This window comes from Liolophura sinensis, chromosome 6 (genome assembly GCF_032854445.1).
Source record: "Liolophura sinensis isolate JHLJ2023 chromosome 6, CUHK_Ljap_v2, whole genome shotgun sequence".
Classification (NCBI taxonomy): Eukaryota; Metazoa; Mollusca; class Polyplacophora; order Chitonida; family Chitonidae; genus Liolophura; species Liolophura sinensis.
In genome coordinates, this window is record NC_088300.1 from 76,223,373 (window position 1) to 76,237,758 (window position 14,386).

The following is a 14,386-nucleotide window of genomic DNA, read 5'->3' on the forward strand; positions in this document are numbered from 1 at the left end:
ACATAAATGGAAATATCAAAGAATTTTATTCACAGTTGCTAGGACTTCAGCCATATCAGAACAATGGAGAGAGCCTGACCCATAGAACTGATATTAATAACAGTGAGTACATCACAATGATTCCAGGAGATTCAAGGCAATTCCTAGCTCGTACAGTTACATAATAAATATGGAAATGGCTGTTGGACCCAATACAAACCTTTAGTCATCATTACACATAATGGAAAATTAACAAAAGATATACAAGTCTAAGCTTTGAGAAAAACCCCTTTGAAATCCTGTCACTTAGAGTAATGGCCATGGTTGTGTGCCAGCTGTATTACAAATTGGTATGATGTAAATAAAAAAATGGCTGCTCATAACCAGTCCTTCACATTTATTCACAACACTCATAGATGCTGTTACTGAAAGTGATCCTGCCACAAAATTTGTACACCGATTTCATGTTCATACACCGATCTTCAGAAGATAAGTGCACGTGTATGGAAGGAAGAAGGCCTTTGCAATCAGATAGGACACTAATAAAGCTGGAAACTAAATGTACATTGAATTGGTTTAACATACATGTATGTACGTACAGATTTCAAGGATAAGTTCTGCCAGTTGATTAAGCTTGTGTCTTTTACAGGATAATTTACCAAGAACTGGTAAATACTGGCATGTTACAGCAGGTGTTCACTCTATCAGGAGTAGTAAATCACTGTGCAACAATGTCGCATTCTTGTGTAAATTCTATAAGGAGTAAGATGTCACTGAACAGTAATGTCACATTCTTAAGTACATTCTATAGGAGCAGGAATTCACTGTGCAACAACACTGCATTCTTGTGTACACTCTGTCACAAGTAGAAAGCCACTGAGCAACAATGGCACATGTGAATGCAGCAAGTGAGAATTTTAGAATACATCATTCACAGATTATTATCATGTATGTACATTTGGGAATGCTCAATAAACGACACCTATCTGAACTCAGGAAACATGAAATGTGTTCTGTGTCAAACAGTCAAACAATGAGAATGTGGAAGCTTTCTATGATGTGAGAGCCACAACCAGGTTTGCTAGGCACTTTTATCAGTGATCAAGACCAAAGTGATTGAGGTGTACTCATTTTACTTCTGCAACATTATCATAATACCACTAAAACAACTGTCCTGTATTTTCCACCACTGCTGTCACAATTCTCAATTCACTTCATGAGGACACCTGTCCACTGTGTGTCATCAGGGAGTCACTGTTTGTAACCTGACTACAACCCACAAATGGTAGCCATGTTAGGTTTCAGAAGACAGAGACAATGCCACCATGGAGTCTCAGCTCTGTAGATTTCACAACAGGACACATGCCGCAGTTTACAAACAGGGGCAAATAACTCACATAGAAACAGTCATAATACTATAACATCCAGACACAATACATCAACACCACTGGCTGGCACCATACCATCACTAAGATGTGATTTCTCTGAACTTTTTGATACGTTTCCACTCGCCTGTGGAATAGTTCATCTGGAAGAAGGAGTCTACCATGACTTCTTTTTCAGTATTGTCTCCGTGTAAGATTTTTTCTATGTTTTCACTGAGTCGAATATTGAGTGTGTCGCCTTGTTGAGGACATGGGTTGTCTGGAATCAAGAGAGAAACAAAAAGTTAACAGATCAAAGAAATACTGAACCGACAACAATAAAAGCCTTATGCAAGATTGAAAATTTTACTGTATAACGGTTTCACATAAAATGAAGAACATATTTACATATAAATATTAAAGGACAAATGTTATACACTACTCCATTTAACACTCTCAACAACACTACAGATTCTCTTGAGAAGGGCCTTGCTATCCATTTGAAAATCTTTATTGTATTGAAATAATGACATGAACTTTGAGGCCTTGAGTTTTTTGTGAGTTGTCGTACAAACATTGCAGAGTTCAGTGTCCACCTGCAAACAATAATCCAAGTTAACAAGTTAATTTCTTCCTTCTCTGCAGTACATACCTCTTGATCCTGCCATGAATCCAAGAATTAAAGCTTTTTCTGGTCGAGTAACTTTGTTTGAAGTTCTAAACATTTCTTGAGCTTCCAACATTTGTTCCCTCTGTAAAACATATAAACTAAATAAAAAGGAATGCTCCTTGAAGATAATGATATATACTACAACAGAATACTACTTATGTAACGAGTCACACCTAAGCCTTTAAAGGAGGAAGTTGTAACTTCCTCGCTTGGCGTTCAGCATGGAGGGGATGGTGCAACGACTGGTTGACCCGTATCAGTATAATGGCTCAGGCGGGGTGGCTTACTTGCCTTCGGTAAAAGGCAAGCAGCACTAGAAAAAAAGAGCGGTGGAAATCCGTCCTGCAACAAGGAGGCACATTACATGCACTGTAAGGATTCCTTCGCCGTCATATGACTGAAAAATTGATAAGTACCACGTTAAACCCCAAGCACTCACTGACTCACTTACTTATCTGACTATAAATGCGAACAAATAAACACAAGGACCGTCCACTACTATCTTAAAATCTGAAATCATCTGAAATATGTAGTATACAACAATTTTCTCTGTACGTAACACGAGGCATTGTATTGAAACTACCATAAGTCTTATAAGTTTAACTCATATATTAGTAGTGCTGAAAGCAAGGAATTACATTTCTCCCCCAGTTTTTCTGGAAAAGTAAAGATATGAATATTTTATTCATTAGATGGACTAACCAATGTGAAAAAAAAATGAAAAAAGATAGTATTCCGGCTACAATTACACGTATATTAGCTAAAAAGAGCATACCAGGCATCCCAAAAACACATCCCAATCGTGTACTGGTATTCCATAAAATAACACAAACAAACCAATTTACAACAGATACTGAGAGGAAGGGTGATATTCGTTGTGGTTACCGTGAGTGACAGTCCTTTCTTGGGTGCTGCCTGTGGCGGGGTGGCTGTTGGCACAGTGACTGTGTGCTGTTGGACAGTTGGGGCAGGGCTGATAACCACAGGCTGGCTCACACTGGGAGCACTCTTTGACTGAGTTAGCTGATGCTGTAAATGCTGCTGTAAATTGTCTCTGGCCAGCTGGGTGCCACCTGATAAAATATTTGCTGACAAACAGAAATAAAAATGTATACACCATAGTTTACTACCTCATAACCTCACATACGATTACAAATTTATTTAGGGAAGTATCTTACCAAGAAAGCGAGTGACCAATACCAGGATCAGTAACTTTACAAAATATCATCTATCTTCCACCCTACCCAAATTTGAAAACTACAAGATCCAGGTCACTTCAACATCATCCTTTAATTTCAGCATTATAACCCAAACTTTTGGGATATCAGATTATGATATTCACTTTCTACAAATTAAAGTTTTTCACAACCATCATAAAAGTATTTATTATTTGACTATCCATGTAAGCTTGCATAAATTAATACTTTGACATAAAGATTCAAAGAGGGCTCAATAAATGGTTAATAGTCGTTTGTATGAGTGACAGGTTGCTTTCAAAACCCATGTCAACCTAACAACTTACATGGCAGTGTTGTGTTCTCTGAACTAACTGACAGCCTGCTGCTGTTGTTAGGTAAATAAACCGGTCCAGAGGATAGAGCACTGACTGCACTACTTGTTACAGTGAGCACTTTTGTCTGTAAAGAGAGACGCATAATCCACATTTACATGTACCAAGAGACCAGACATCCTTTTCAGTTCCTACATGATGAATGTTCTTCACAATCACATTCAAATTAGAACACAATGAAAATCTCTCTATCATCATCAACATATTTTATTTAATGTGGAACAGTATAAGAACTTAACAAGTCAGACAAAAGGTGTGTCCTGGATTTATTTATTTGTGGTGGTTTACACCATACTCAAGAATATTTCATTTATACAATGGCAGATGGAATTATGGTGGGAGGAAACTGCGGGAAACCCACAACCATCCACAGGTTGCCACAGGCCTTCCCACTTACGGCTGGAGACTAAGACAGCAGGAGCTGGACCTGAACTCACAGCGACCACATTAGTGAGAGGCTCCTGGGTCATTGTGCTGCGCTGGCGTACTAACACCTCAGCCATAGAGGTTCGTCAGCGATTTAATAACTCTTTATAGCCATTTGTAACTCATATAGACATCTGAAAACAAACAATTAGTCTAGGGAGATGTCAGTAAGATAAGCACTTCCAATTCAATAATGTCAAAATATAACCCTTTGTTGAGGATATGTTGCAAAACTAACACCATGTGGCTGTGGGCTTATACTTACTGCGGGTGATGGAGATATCAAGCCTGCAGCATAATCGGGAGTGAAAGATTGTGCTGTTGTTGTTGTCGCAGGCTGAGCAGCTGCAGCTGCCTCTTTCTCCTTCTTCTGTTGCTCCATGGCCTCCATTTCTACAGGACAGAACAAAGTCATTAATACAGTGTCATCGGTATAATGCATTTTTAGAAACAAATAAACATTAGAGGTCATATAATATTACTTCTGGTGCTAAAACTTTATATGTACTCAAACCTAAAATGCCTAGAACTCTCAGAAATGGATAACAGTAACAGATAACATCAGTAACTCAGTCATGAACGAAATTTTGGGTCATTTGCAGTATACTTAGTAGCATATATTTCGCAACATACACTGACCCAAAACAAAAATTATACCTGTTGTTTATTTTAAAGAAGAAAATTTTCAAAAATAAGCTGAAAAGAGCACACTTTCTTCTATCTTGGTGGTGCCTGCGGCATAATTTTGCGATTTTGCCTCGCTACACACATAAAGCCTAAAAATCTGCAAAGCTGGTACAAAGTCCATTGCATCCTCCACCTATAACACTCTGTAGCTTATGCTGGGGGTGTGTTGCCTCTCAGCCAAGGAGAGTCGTAAAAACTGCCGGCTTGTTCGTGTAAACTCTGAACTCACGTCCAACATTCCGGTTTCCCGATCGTAGCTACTTTGTGGGAAGAAGAGTTCTACTGGAAATGCACGAACTGCACTTTGGCGGTTTCCGACAGCAATTCTCTTCCTAACACAGAAGACTTCAGGACTAGTTCTTAGGCAAAACTGAGTTGCCTATAGCGGATTTTAGCGCTAACTTAATTTATAATTTATCAACTTGAGGTACATATTAGAATTTTTTTTATGGCATGCACCTACGAGGAAATGCATAATCTTTTGAATGGTATTTGATTGATATTTAAATTTTCTTCTCCTTTAACTGTGACTGAAACGTGAAAAATACAGTCCAAACAAGGATTCTTTCAGATAATGTTATCAGTATGAACCCGAGTGATAGCTCTCAGAGCTGTCAGCGTCTCACTCACCTGCCTGTTTCCTTCTCCGCTTGGCCTCCTTAGCTCCAACAGGCTGTTCTGTTATATCCAGCAGCTAAAAAATAAAAACCCAAACTAAAAGAAAATGGGCATTCAGGATCAACTGTATTTGAAATCCATATTTAAATACATACACCAGAAATACATTTAATACCAGTATAATGAGTTTCAATCTGCTCAAACAGCTGAAATATAATATATCTGAATGGCAATTACATGTAAGCTAATGTTTTTTTCGTAACTTTTCTTCGTATAAAACATTAGCAATGTGACATTCATAAAGATTTTCCCAACGCAAAAGAAGTTTTAAAAATCCTCAGCAGCCTTTTCCTATATGGTGAGGACGTATAAGTAACACCATTTACCTGTTGTATTTTTTTCATGAAGACGACAATACAGCAAATGAAGTTAAAAAGAATTAGAAAAATGAACTACTGCAAGAAATGAATCAATGTCATATTTTATGTATTTATGATCCGATTATTGTTCAATCTAAGCCAGCTGTCAACCAACCTTTGGCATGTTATCACTCAAGTCTATAGTGTGCTATTGCTTTATTTCAGAAAAGTTTCAAATCTACCTCATTGTGATCTTTATTGTTGTTGTGTTAGAATTACTGACACCAGTCAGATTTTCAAACAGTCTGTCTGATATGGAGCACTAACTGACCTTGATGCCGACACCTTTCCTGACAGGTGCTGGTCTGCTACCTGTGGAAGGGGTCTGTCCCAAAGGGTTACTGTTAAACCTGCCCAATGCCCCAGGAGAGCGGAATCCACTGGATGGGGGTGTGCGGTTAGGGATGCCCCGTAATGGTGCTGAAATACACAATAATCATATTAACTGGCAAAGAAAACAAGGGCTCTCATAATCTGAAATAATCTGGTAGTCCTTTGAGCAGCCTACATTCAAAATTTGGTAGACTGGATTTTTTTTGGATGGCCCAACAATATTTGCAGTAACTTTTATTGCAGTCTTTATTAAATTCTAAATGTCACTATACTGCAAGCCCACAATGCATGTAACTACTCTACTTCCTCAACCTTTTCGCATATGAAAGAGCAACTTTCTGTGCAATTTATGCACATTTTTATTTTGAATTTGGAAACAAAACTACATTGGTTGGATTGCCTAATTTCAGGGTTCTACAAAAAGTATAATTTTATCATTAAATGCACAAAAATGCCTTCCGAATATGCTTGAACAAACACCTTGCAGACATGTAAAAATGTTAAAGAATTACATTAAGTAAGTCAAGTATCAATGAATATGTGCTGTACATTTAAAATTTTGTGGCGGACAATTTTTTTTCTTCTTCTGGTTTTCAGGGGGATTTTAAATGTGGACCGCAGACAGACAAAATAGTGGAAATGTACAATAAGATCTTTGCTTCACCAGATTGCTTTTTCTCCCCAACAGGATAAACTTTTCAATTCTGCTTTGAATGGGAAATTCACATGATTCTGCCGATTTGACACTTTCCCAATATTATATCTGCAGGACACAGCTAAAGCTTAACCACTGACAGACTAACCAAGCATGCATAATGTGGGGACAACTACAAACAGCGTTTAGATTAACTGTGTTTTCACCCTGTTTTCATTTTAGCGCATGCTACTGGGATAATGAATGGAAGCAAACACACCACCAATTTTCCATACATAATGACCCAGTTTATTGTTCAGAACCCACGTAACATGTGTGGATGTGCAGTGGCTTAAGAGAAATTGGACTGGGTATAAGGCTGTAAAGGCCAATTGGCTTGAGAAATGTTTTAAATTTGTTTAAGGAAGGTTAGCTCTATGATATCTCATACTCAGAAACATCAATACAACAGTAGTGCTTACAGTTGAATGTTCTTGCATTGAAACAAGCTCACACAACTAAATATCTCATCTCAGACCTCAGAATTTCTACCACACAAAATGACCGGCCTCAAAAGACTTGAGACCGGACAATCGGCTTATTTGCAGGCTTGCTGTACTGTTCACTGACTATGATAACTGTTAAAATTTATTTATCTGATTGATGTTTTACGCCGCACCCAAGAAGACTCGTCAAGGACATTTGGCACTGGTACATTTTACAATATATATATCAGTTAGAATGGCCATCCAACTTGATCGGCAAGCAAGGTAACATGGATGAATCTCTGCAATTGTTTCTCCAGTCCCCCCAGGACGCTGGGCTAGTCATACTGCGAGCCCTGAAATCATTCTGCAGTCTTGTAATTAAAAGTTACAGTATATTTATTTATGCACTCACAATACCAAATCTATGAAAACGATCTTCCCTACACAGTACTGCAGATAATGTTTTTGTCACAGGGAGTACAGTACCCCTGACTTTGAAAATGCAGGAGTACATTACTTCAGACTTTCCAAGTATGCGCTACCGCAGAACCCATTTTTTCCCCCCAAATACTTAACCCTTCACTATTTTGGGTCACTAGTAATACACCTTGAAAGTGTGAAGTTCATCGAATGAAAGGAGTTGAAGAAAAGAGATGTGGATACATGTATACACAGGCCAGCATGTACAGAGATCCTTTCCTTTGTAGTTATATAGGACTACATGGGTATACCAGTAGATGTAGGCCTACATATCAACTGCCCAAAATATTGTAGAATAAAGTAATTATTTCATCTCTTCCTCAAGAGCAATGAATTTGAATGATGTTAATACATTTATTTTGCTTCAATCTGTGTAGGGTTTATTTCAATAACTCACTCACTGACAATTTTATTCTGTACTTTTCACCAATCAATTTCATTAACACAGCCTCAAATACCAATCATCTGTTTGTTGGTGGCATCCAGAAAATCATGAAAAATAGCACTGGTATCATTTCATTCACTAGTAGAGAACCTGTATTCAGAATACCAGAAAATATCTAAGGACAAATATTTACTCACTTCCATCATCCATTCTCTTAGCAAAGCTCCGAACTTTCAGAGGCAGACTGTTTGGCAGAGAATTCTTCCTGTTGTTGGCATATTCTGAGGCTACAAATAATGAAGTTCAGGACACAATATGAAGTGAGAAAACTGCAAAATCAACATGTTTAAGACAGAAGCAAAAGCATTTTATTTCCTGCATTTAACCACCACTTGAATATGCCCCTAAAATCGACTGGAATGAAACTTTCACTTTACACTTTCTGTTGAATGGTGATGTCATTTCTCAGAATAAAGTTTTTGATTATGTCTATGACAATGTAATTCGTTTCATGCACACAAATCTTCCTTTAATGAACCTATATGGTGAATGGAGCACACTTTAAACATATTTTATGCTTAGATTGAGCTGATTTACAGCTTACATTTCTGGAGCAATTCTACTCTTAAAGCTGCTGACTTTGGTTTTCTTTTCAGGGCGAAATGTTTTACTGGCTGTGGTTGTTGTCCAGCAACAGACACCAGAGCATTTCTGTTCAGAAATTGACACTCCATTGGTAACATTCTACTCTCTGTGGTCTTCTTCACTGGAACCCAGAAAATATAGTGTAATTAGCTGAGACATACTTGCTTCAAAAGGTTGATATTTGAAACCATTATAACTAGTGGTTTGAAGGAGGCTTCAGATTTTCAAGGGCAAACTCTAAAAGCTACATATATGTATTTACTATCTATAAACTAGTGACATTTCATAAGAGTTCACCAAATCAATGTTTTGTGAAAACATGTATTTTAGGATCCAAATTTTTTTCTACAAATGTCTACTTATTTACTTGAAGATGCAACTTCATGAAGTTCATCAGACAGGTACAGATCTAACTGGTCACTTAAATAATAATTTTTTTTTTACTGTTTCTTTACGGGAATCTTTACCAATCCTCGTAACTTTACTTCAACGAGTATTTGGGAATTGGATTCCTGTTGAAAACTGTGCCCAGCATTTCAAACTCAACCACATAACTTAAAATTAGGACAGTAAGATCTGTTTTACAAGTTGAGATGAATTGATCACCATGAAAAAATATAGTTTAATCTTTGCAAATAAAAGCAGAGACAACATTCAAGCACTGCAGCATCTTAAGGGATTAATTTTAACCCTGACAAAACAATTAATTAAAATATATAATTAAAACATTAATTATACTGACCATATTTCTTGAGATCTGCCAGAACTTCAGAAAAGGTACGGTTTTCCTCTAGTTCCAGACTAAGTGTACCAGACTTGGGGTAGCTGTGGAGCACTTCACCCACTGTGGACACCCACTGGTCTGTATCATTTAACGCCATCAGCAGAATCTCCTCCAAGTCTTCTTTCCACTGGCAAATCAAACCATAAATAGGTAACATAACAACTGCAATGAAATTTGTCAATACAAATGAATTGTAGCATTAGGTATAACAATCACAATTATACTGACAATTAAATGGAGCACTACCATGCCTCTTTGCTGTAGGATAGCCCATTGTCACTTCATTTCAAGACCTGCCTTTAAAGTGATGGTACTTACACTGAGACAGTGGCTTGCATTTTTGTTTTTTGTAAAATTACCTTAACAAACCTGGAATAACTCAAGTCTAAAATAAGCTATATGGAAAATATAATTTTTTTTTTCATATAAACCACTATATTAATTAGCTTACATGCCATACCGGTTTTTTTATTTCAAAGTGTGTCATCTCTAGAAATTTTACTATATACATGTATGTGGGTAAGATAAAAACCACTGTTTTCAAAGAATCATCTCTGTTACTATAATTCTTCCACTGTAGTTTACATAAAGGTGACTAAACTTCAGTGACCCTGACTATTTACAGGCCCACTATATTCTACTAAGGAATTTGAGGAATAAACCAACCAGATTTTTCAGTTCAATTGTTAAACTTTGAGGCAGGTAAATATCAGATAAGCAAAGTAACTCAGCAGAAAATTCATTCTGATGATCTCAATATTTCCACTTTAAATTGATACAGAATCGACGCTGATTGGCTGACAGTATAGACAGGGTTTCCTGGGATAAATCTTGCTGCCTTGGTCATACTTGGATAATTGTGCCATACCTAAAATTCAGGTCTAACTAGGTCTAGCCCGAAAATCTGGTCTAAGGATGGCTTATATTTACTGATACATGGAGACCATTGCCATCCTTAATCCCAATGATGTGTGCACTCCATTAAGACATTGAAACTTTATTCAGCTTTGCTATTCGGCAAAGTTTGCTGCATACGCAACACTTAATATCCAAATCCACTTAATACATGGCCTATCCGCATGCTAAGATGTTTATGCACCTTTCGCAACCATTGACACTGGCCTTTATTCAATATTTCCTCAGAAAATCTCAGTCGAATTCGAAAATAAGGTCTGCTCTGAGCTACTCACCGCGTGATGCCGTCTACCTGACTGACCTAAATTAGTACGTCAATCAAGTTGACGTCTACTGAGAGTCTGACAACATGTAAAAATATATCACAACGTTATTCAAGTATTCCAACCTACAGAACAGCTCAGCACGCAAAGGTGGACAACGATGTTGTTTTGAAAGCTAATTGCTAAGTGAAATAGAAGTATGAACGGCCAGATGCTTTTAAGATCACAAGAAAGGTTCTTTTTTTCACCATCTAAACGTCAACCACATACACGCATGCGCCGCAAGCGCAAACAATAGCTACATGTGTTTAATGAAGACAGTCTGGCATTTGTGAGCAGGGCACAAAAGCGAGATATCATGGAATTACCGCTCATATACGCCAAGGAAATGGATAAAAATTGTCCAGAAGACCACAAAGCCTTCGGCAAATGTAACTGACTTGATTTTTGCCAGTGACATGCAAGTCTTTTCTTGTATTTTCATTCCGCCGAATAAGTGGGGGGAAGGCTCTGTTTCCATATACATATTTTACTATGGACAGATTCTCAGCTGTGAACTACACCTTGTCTGATATTAAAAGTTCACAGCCGTTTTCTTGGCTAAACCAGGTTTATCATTGTAACTTTCTGTGGTCCCAAACTTGTATGACATTCTAGTGATTTTAAAGTTTTCTTTATGACATTCCAGTGTATAACAATAAGGAAAGAATTACAACCAGCTCCACTTGTCGAACCTTCACGCCTTTTATGGATATTGTGGAGAATGCTTTCAATCTTTTCCCACCTTAATGGCAAGACTTTCTGGACAAAGTGTTAAAATATCACACTGTTCGTATCTGCAGTTTCAATCACTCTATCACACATCTAGCAATTGTCTAAATGAAACTCCAGAAATCGTCTAAACCTATCAGGTAGGCCTATACAACACAGCTGACAAAATATCACTGTGTAAGGGCTAACGCACAGAGTACAGTAAACGTGCTGTAAATTGTAATGAATGTTGTATTTACCTCTTCCACATTCCGACGAGGGATATGAAGAAATGACAGCATAAGCTTCACTTTTACGTGTGGTTGAAGTGAGTGGAAACATCCTTGAATATTCTGTAATTTATCTCTGGATAACTGAGAACAGATAGTCCTTCCTGACCACAAATCGTCGGTAGATCCTAACTTGTTGTGTAGCCACAGCGCAGTGTCACCAGAAGCCATATTGAAAAGAAGCAGGCGCAAATGCGGGGCGTAAATTTGATTGGCAGAAATAAATGAAGAACTCTCCATGATTCGGTACATGGTATGTGGAGAATGGGCATTTATGGATGATGTCAACATTGACTGACAGCTGCATGTAAACTTGTGTCACTGATGTAATAAACGGTGCCCTTTTCTCTCACAATGAAGTTGATTGGCGTTGTAATTTCTATAGATATACGCATATATGCTGGAGATGTGCCTCTTATGGAATATTACACATTGTACACCCATACGTATCATGTGCAGAGGGAGTGTAGGACAACTGCAGGTCCGAACTAACGTCGGACTAACCAGTAACCGGCAATCAGAATCATCACTGGTTTAGGACAGGCTTCCATCTAAGGTTTACAGAACAGATTTCGCAATAACCAGGCCACTTTTCATCCTACTCGCATTAGGCCCACCCTACATCTAATTTCCATTCAAAGATAATGGTCGTATGTGGAAAGGTCTTTCAGCAACCTGCGGATGGTCGTGGATTTCCCCCGGGCTCCGCCCAGTTTCCTCCCATCATAATGCTGGCCGCTGTTGTATAAATGAAATATTCCTGAGTATGGCATAAAACACCAATCAAATAAATAAATAAGATAATGGTCATTTGTGAGATTCCCCTTGTAAGCAGGAAAGTTGACCAGTTACTTGCCAAAGGTTTCTGGTTACTATGGTTTCTTACATGCATTAAAATGACAGGTGTCACTGAAAAAATGGTACATGTACTTGAAATGGTCTTGAGAACAATATTATGCACCAATATTACATAAATCTATCAAACGTGACCTGTTTTCTTATAAGGTCACTTTTCACATTATCACAAGATATGGGTAATACACTGACATTAGTGGGAGTGCAATAAGCTGGGTCTGTTATGTCTGTAATGCCTCACTTACAAGCAAATAATGGTAGTATGCAACAGCCACCAAGCATGACATTCCAGCCAGTCACCAACAGCCACCAAACATGACACTCCATCCAGTCACCAACAGCCACCAAGCATGACACTTCATCCAGTCACCAACAGCCACCAAGCATGACACTCCATCCAGTCACCAACATCCACCAAGCATGACACTCCATCCAGTCACCAAGACCTAACAGCCACCAAACATGACACTCCATCCAGTCTCCAACAGCCACCAAGCATGACGCTCCATCCAGTCACCAACAGCCACCAAGAATGACACTCCATCCAGTCACCAACAGCCACCAAGCATGACACTCCATCCAGTCACCAACAGCCACCAAGCATGACACTTCATCCAGTCTCATTGTGGTAATACCAGACCAATGAGTCTTGACGCTGCTCCCAGAGAACAAATTCATTCATGCAACACAACTTGGGATTGAGTGTGCAGGTTTTCAGCAAGGCAGACACTCTAACATGCCTAATTACCATGTATGTCGTAGTAAGCAGTAGTCGTATCTCATCTATGAGATAGTAAGTTTGATTAGTAAGTTTGTTTGCTTGCATCCACTGCCTGCTGTGGAGGAGGTTTGTCTGGGACTTAGTTTAGCAAGCTGCACTTGATTCTTCATTCCCGTCTACACATCAACCTGATAGCCTTCATGTAATCGATTTTACTCTACTGCAACATACCAGTACAACACCAATCAGTTAAACATAAAAATGATAATATCTTATGTAATAAAGGGCACCCCATTTCACAACCATGAGATTTTTTTGTCTGATTGGTGCTTTACGCCATATTCAAGAATATTTCACTTATACGAAGGCAGCCAGCATTATGGTAGGAGGAAACTGGGCAGGCACTACCACCAGATACGTTGAATGATAAATATACATAAGATTTATCTACTTGATTGTGCTTTAGCATACACGTGGACATTTCTAATGCTGTAATGTTACAATGAAGTCTCACTGAAGTGTTAGTTTTATCTTGGAGGCTGATATTGGAAACCGATTGCTGATGGTCATTGCTAATTAGATTGTTGGATTAACTGGTGTATAAGGGCACATTAATGATACCAAAGAACTGACTGGTGTTTGAGGCAGTGGTAATGAGACTGATGGTTTTATTAGTGTGTAAGGCCATGCTAAGAATTGGTGGACTGATTGATGTCAGGCCAAGTTAATGAGATTGATTGGTGTTTGATGCAGTGTTAATGAGGTTGATGGAATGATTGATGTCTGAGGCTGTGTTAATGAGACTGATTTGTGTTTGATGCCATGTAACGTTAATGACGTTGATCGGACGATTGGTGTTTGAGGCCATGTTAATGAGATTGACTGGTGTTTGATGCCATGTAACATTAATGAGGTTTAGTGTTTAAGGTCATATTGAGGAGGTTCATGGATTGATATTGTTCGTTATTACTTCAACAGAATAGTCTGGGCTCAAGTCTTCTAACAATACAACTCTGCACTCTCACTAAGTGACAAACAGCCCATTAACAATACACAAAGGCAGAGGCAGAACTGAATAAGCATTTAACAACTTGTCTTTAAAAACACACA

The 14,386-nt window shown here is 38.2% G+C and overlaps 1 protein-coding gene across 1 annotated transcript; it reads right to left on the minus strand.

Annotated features, from left to right (window-relative positions):
- Window positions 1-13: 13 nt before the first annotated feature.
- On the minus strand, window positions 14-11,871 carry LOC135467663 (negative elongation factor A-like). Its single transcript, XM_064745456.1, has 11 exons — window positions 11,671-11,871; window positions 9,441-9,609; window positions 8,658-8,819; window positions 8,251-8,340; window positions 6,005-6,153; window positions 5,327-5,390; window positions 4,275-4,402; window positions 3,536-3,650; window positions 2,899-3,101; window positions 1,996-2,095; window positions 14-1,623 (listed from the first exon to the last, which is right to left on the minus strand). Exons 1-11 carry the CDS (start codon window positions 11,869-11,871, stop codon window positions 1,448-1,450), a joined length of 1,557 nt encoding a protein of 518 aa, XP_064601526.1. The 3' UTR covers window positions 14-1,447.
- Window positions 11,872-14,386: the final 2,515 nt, after the last annotated feature.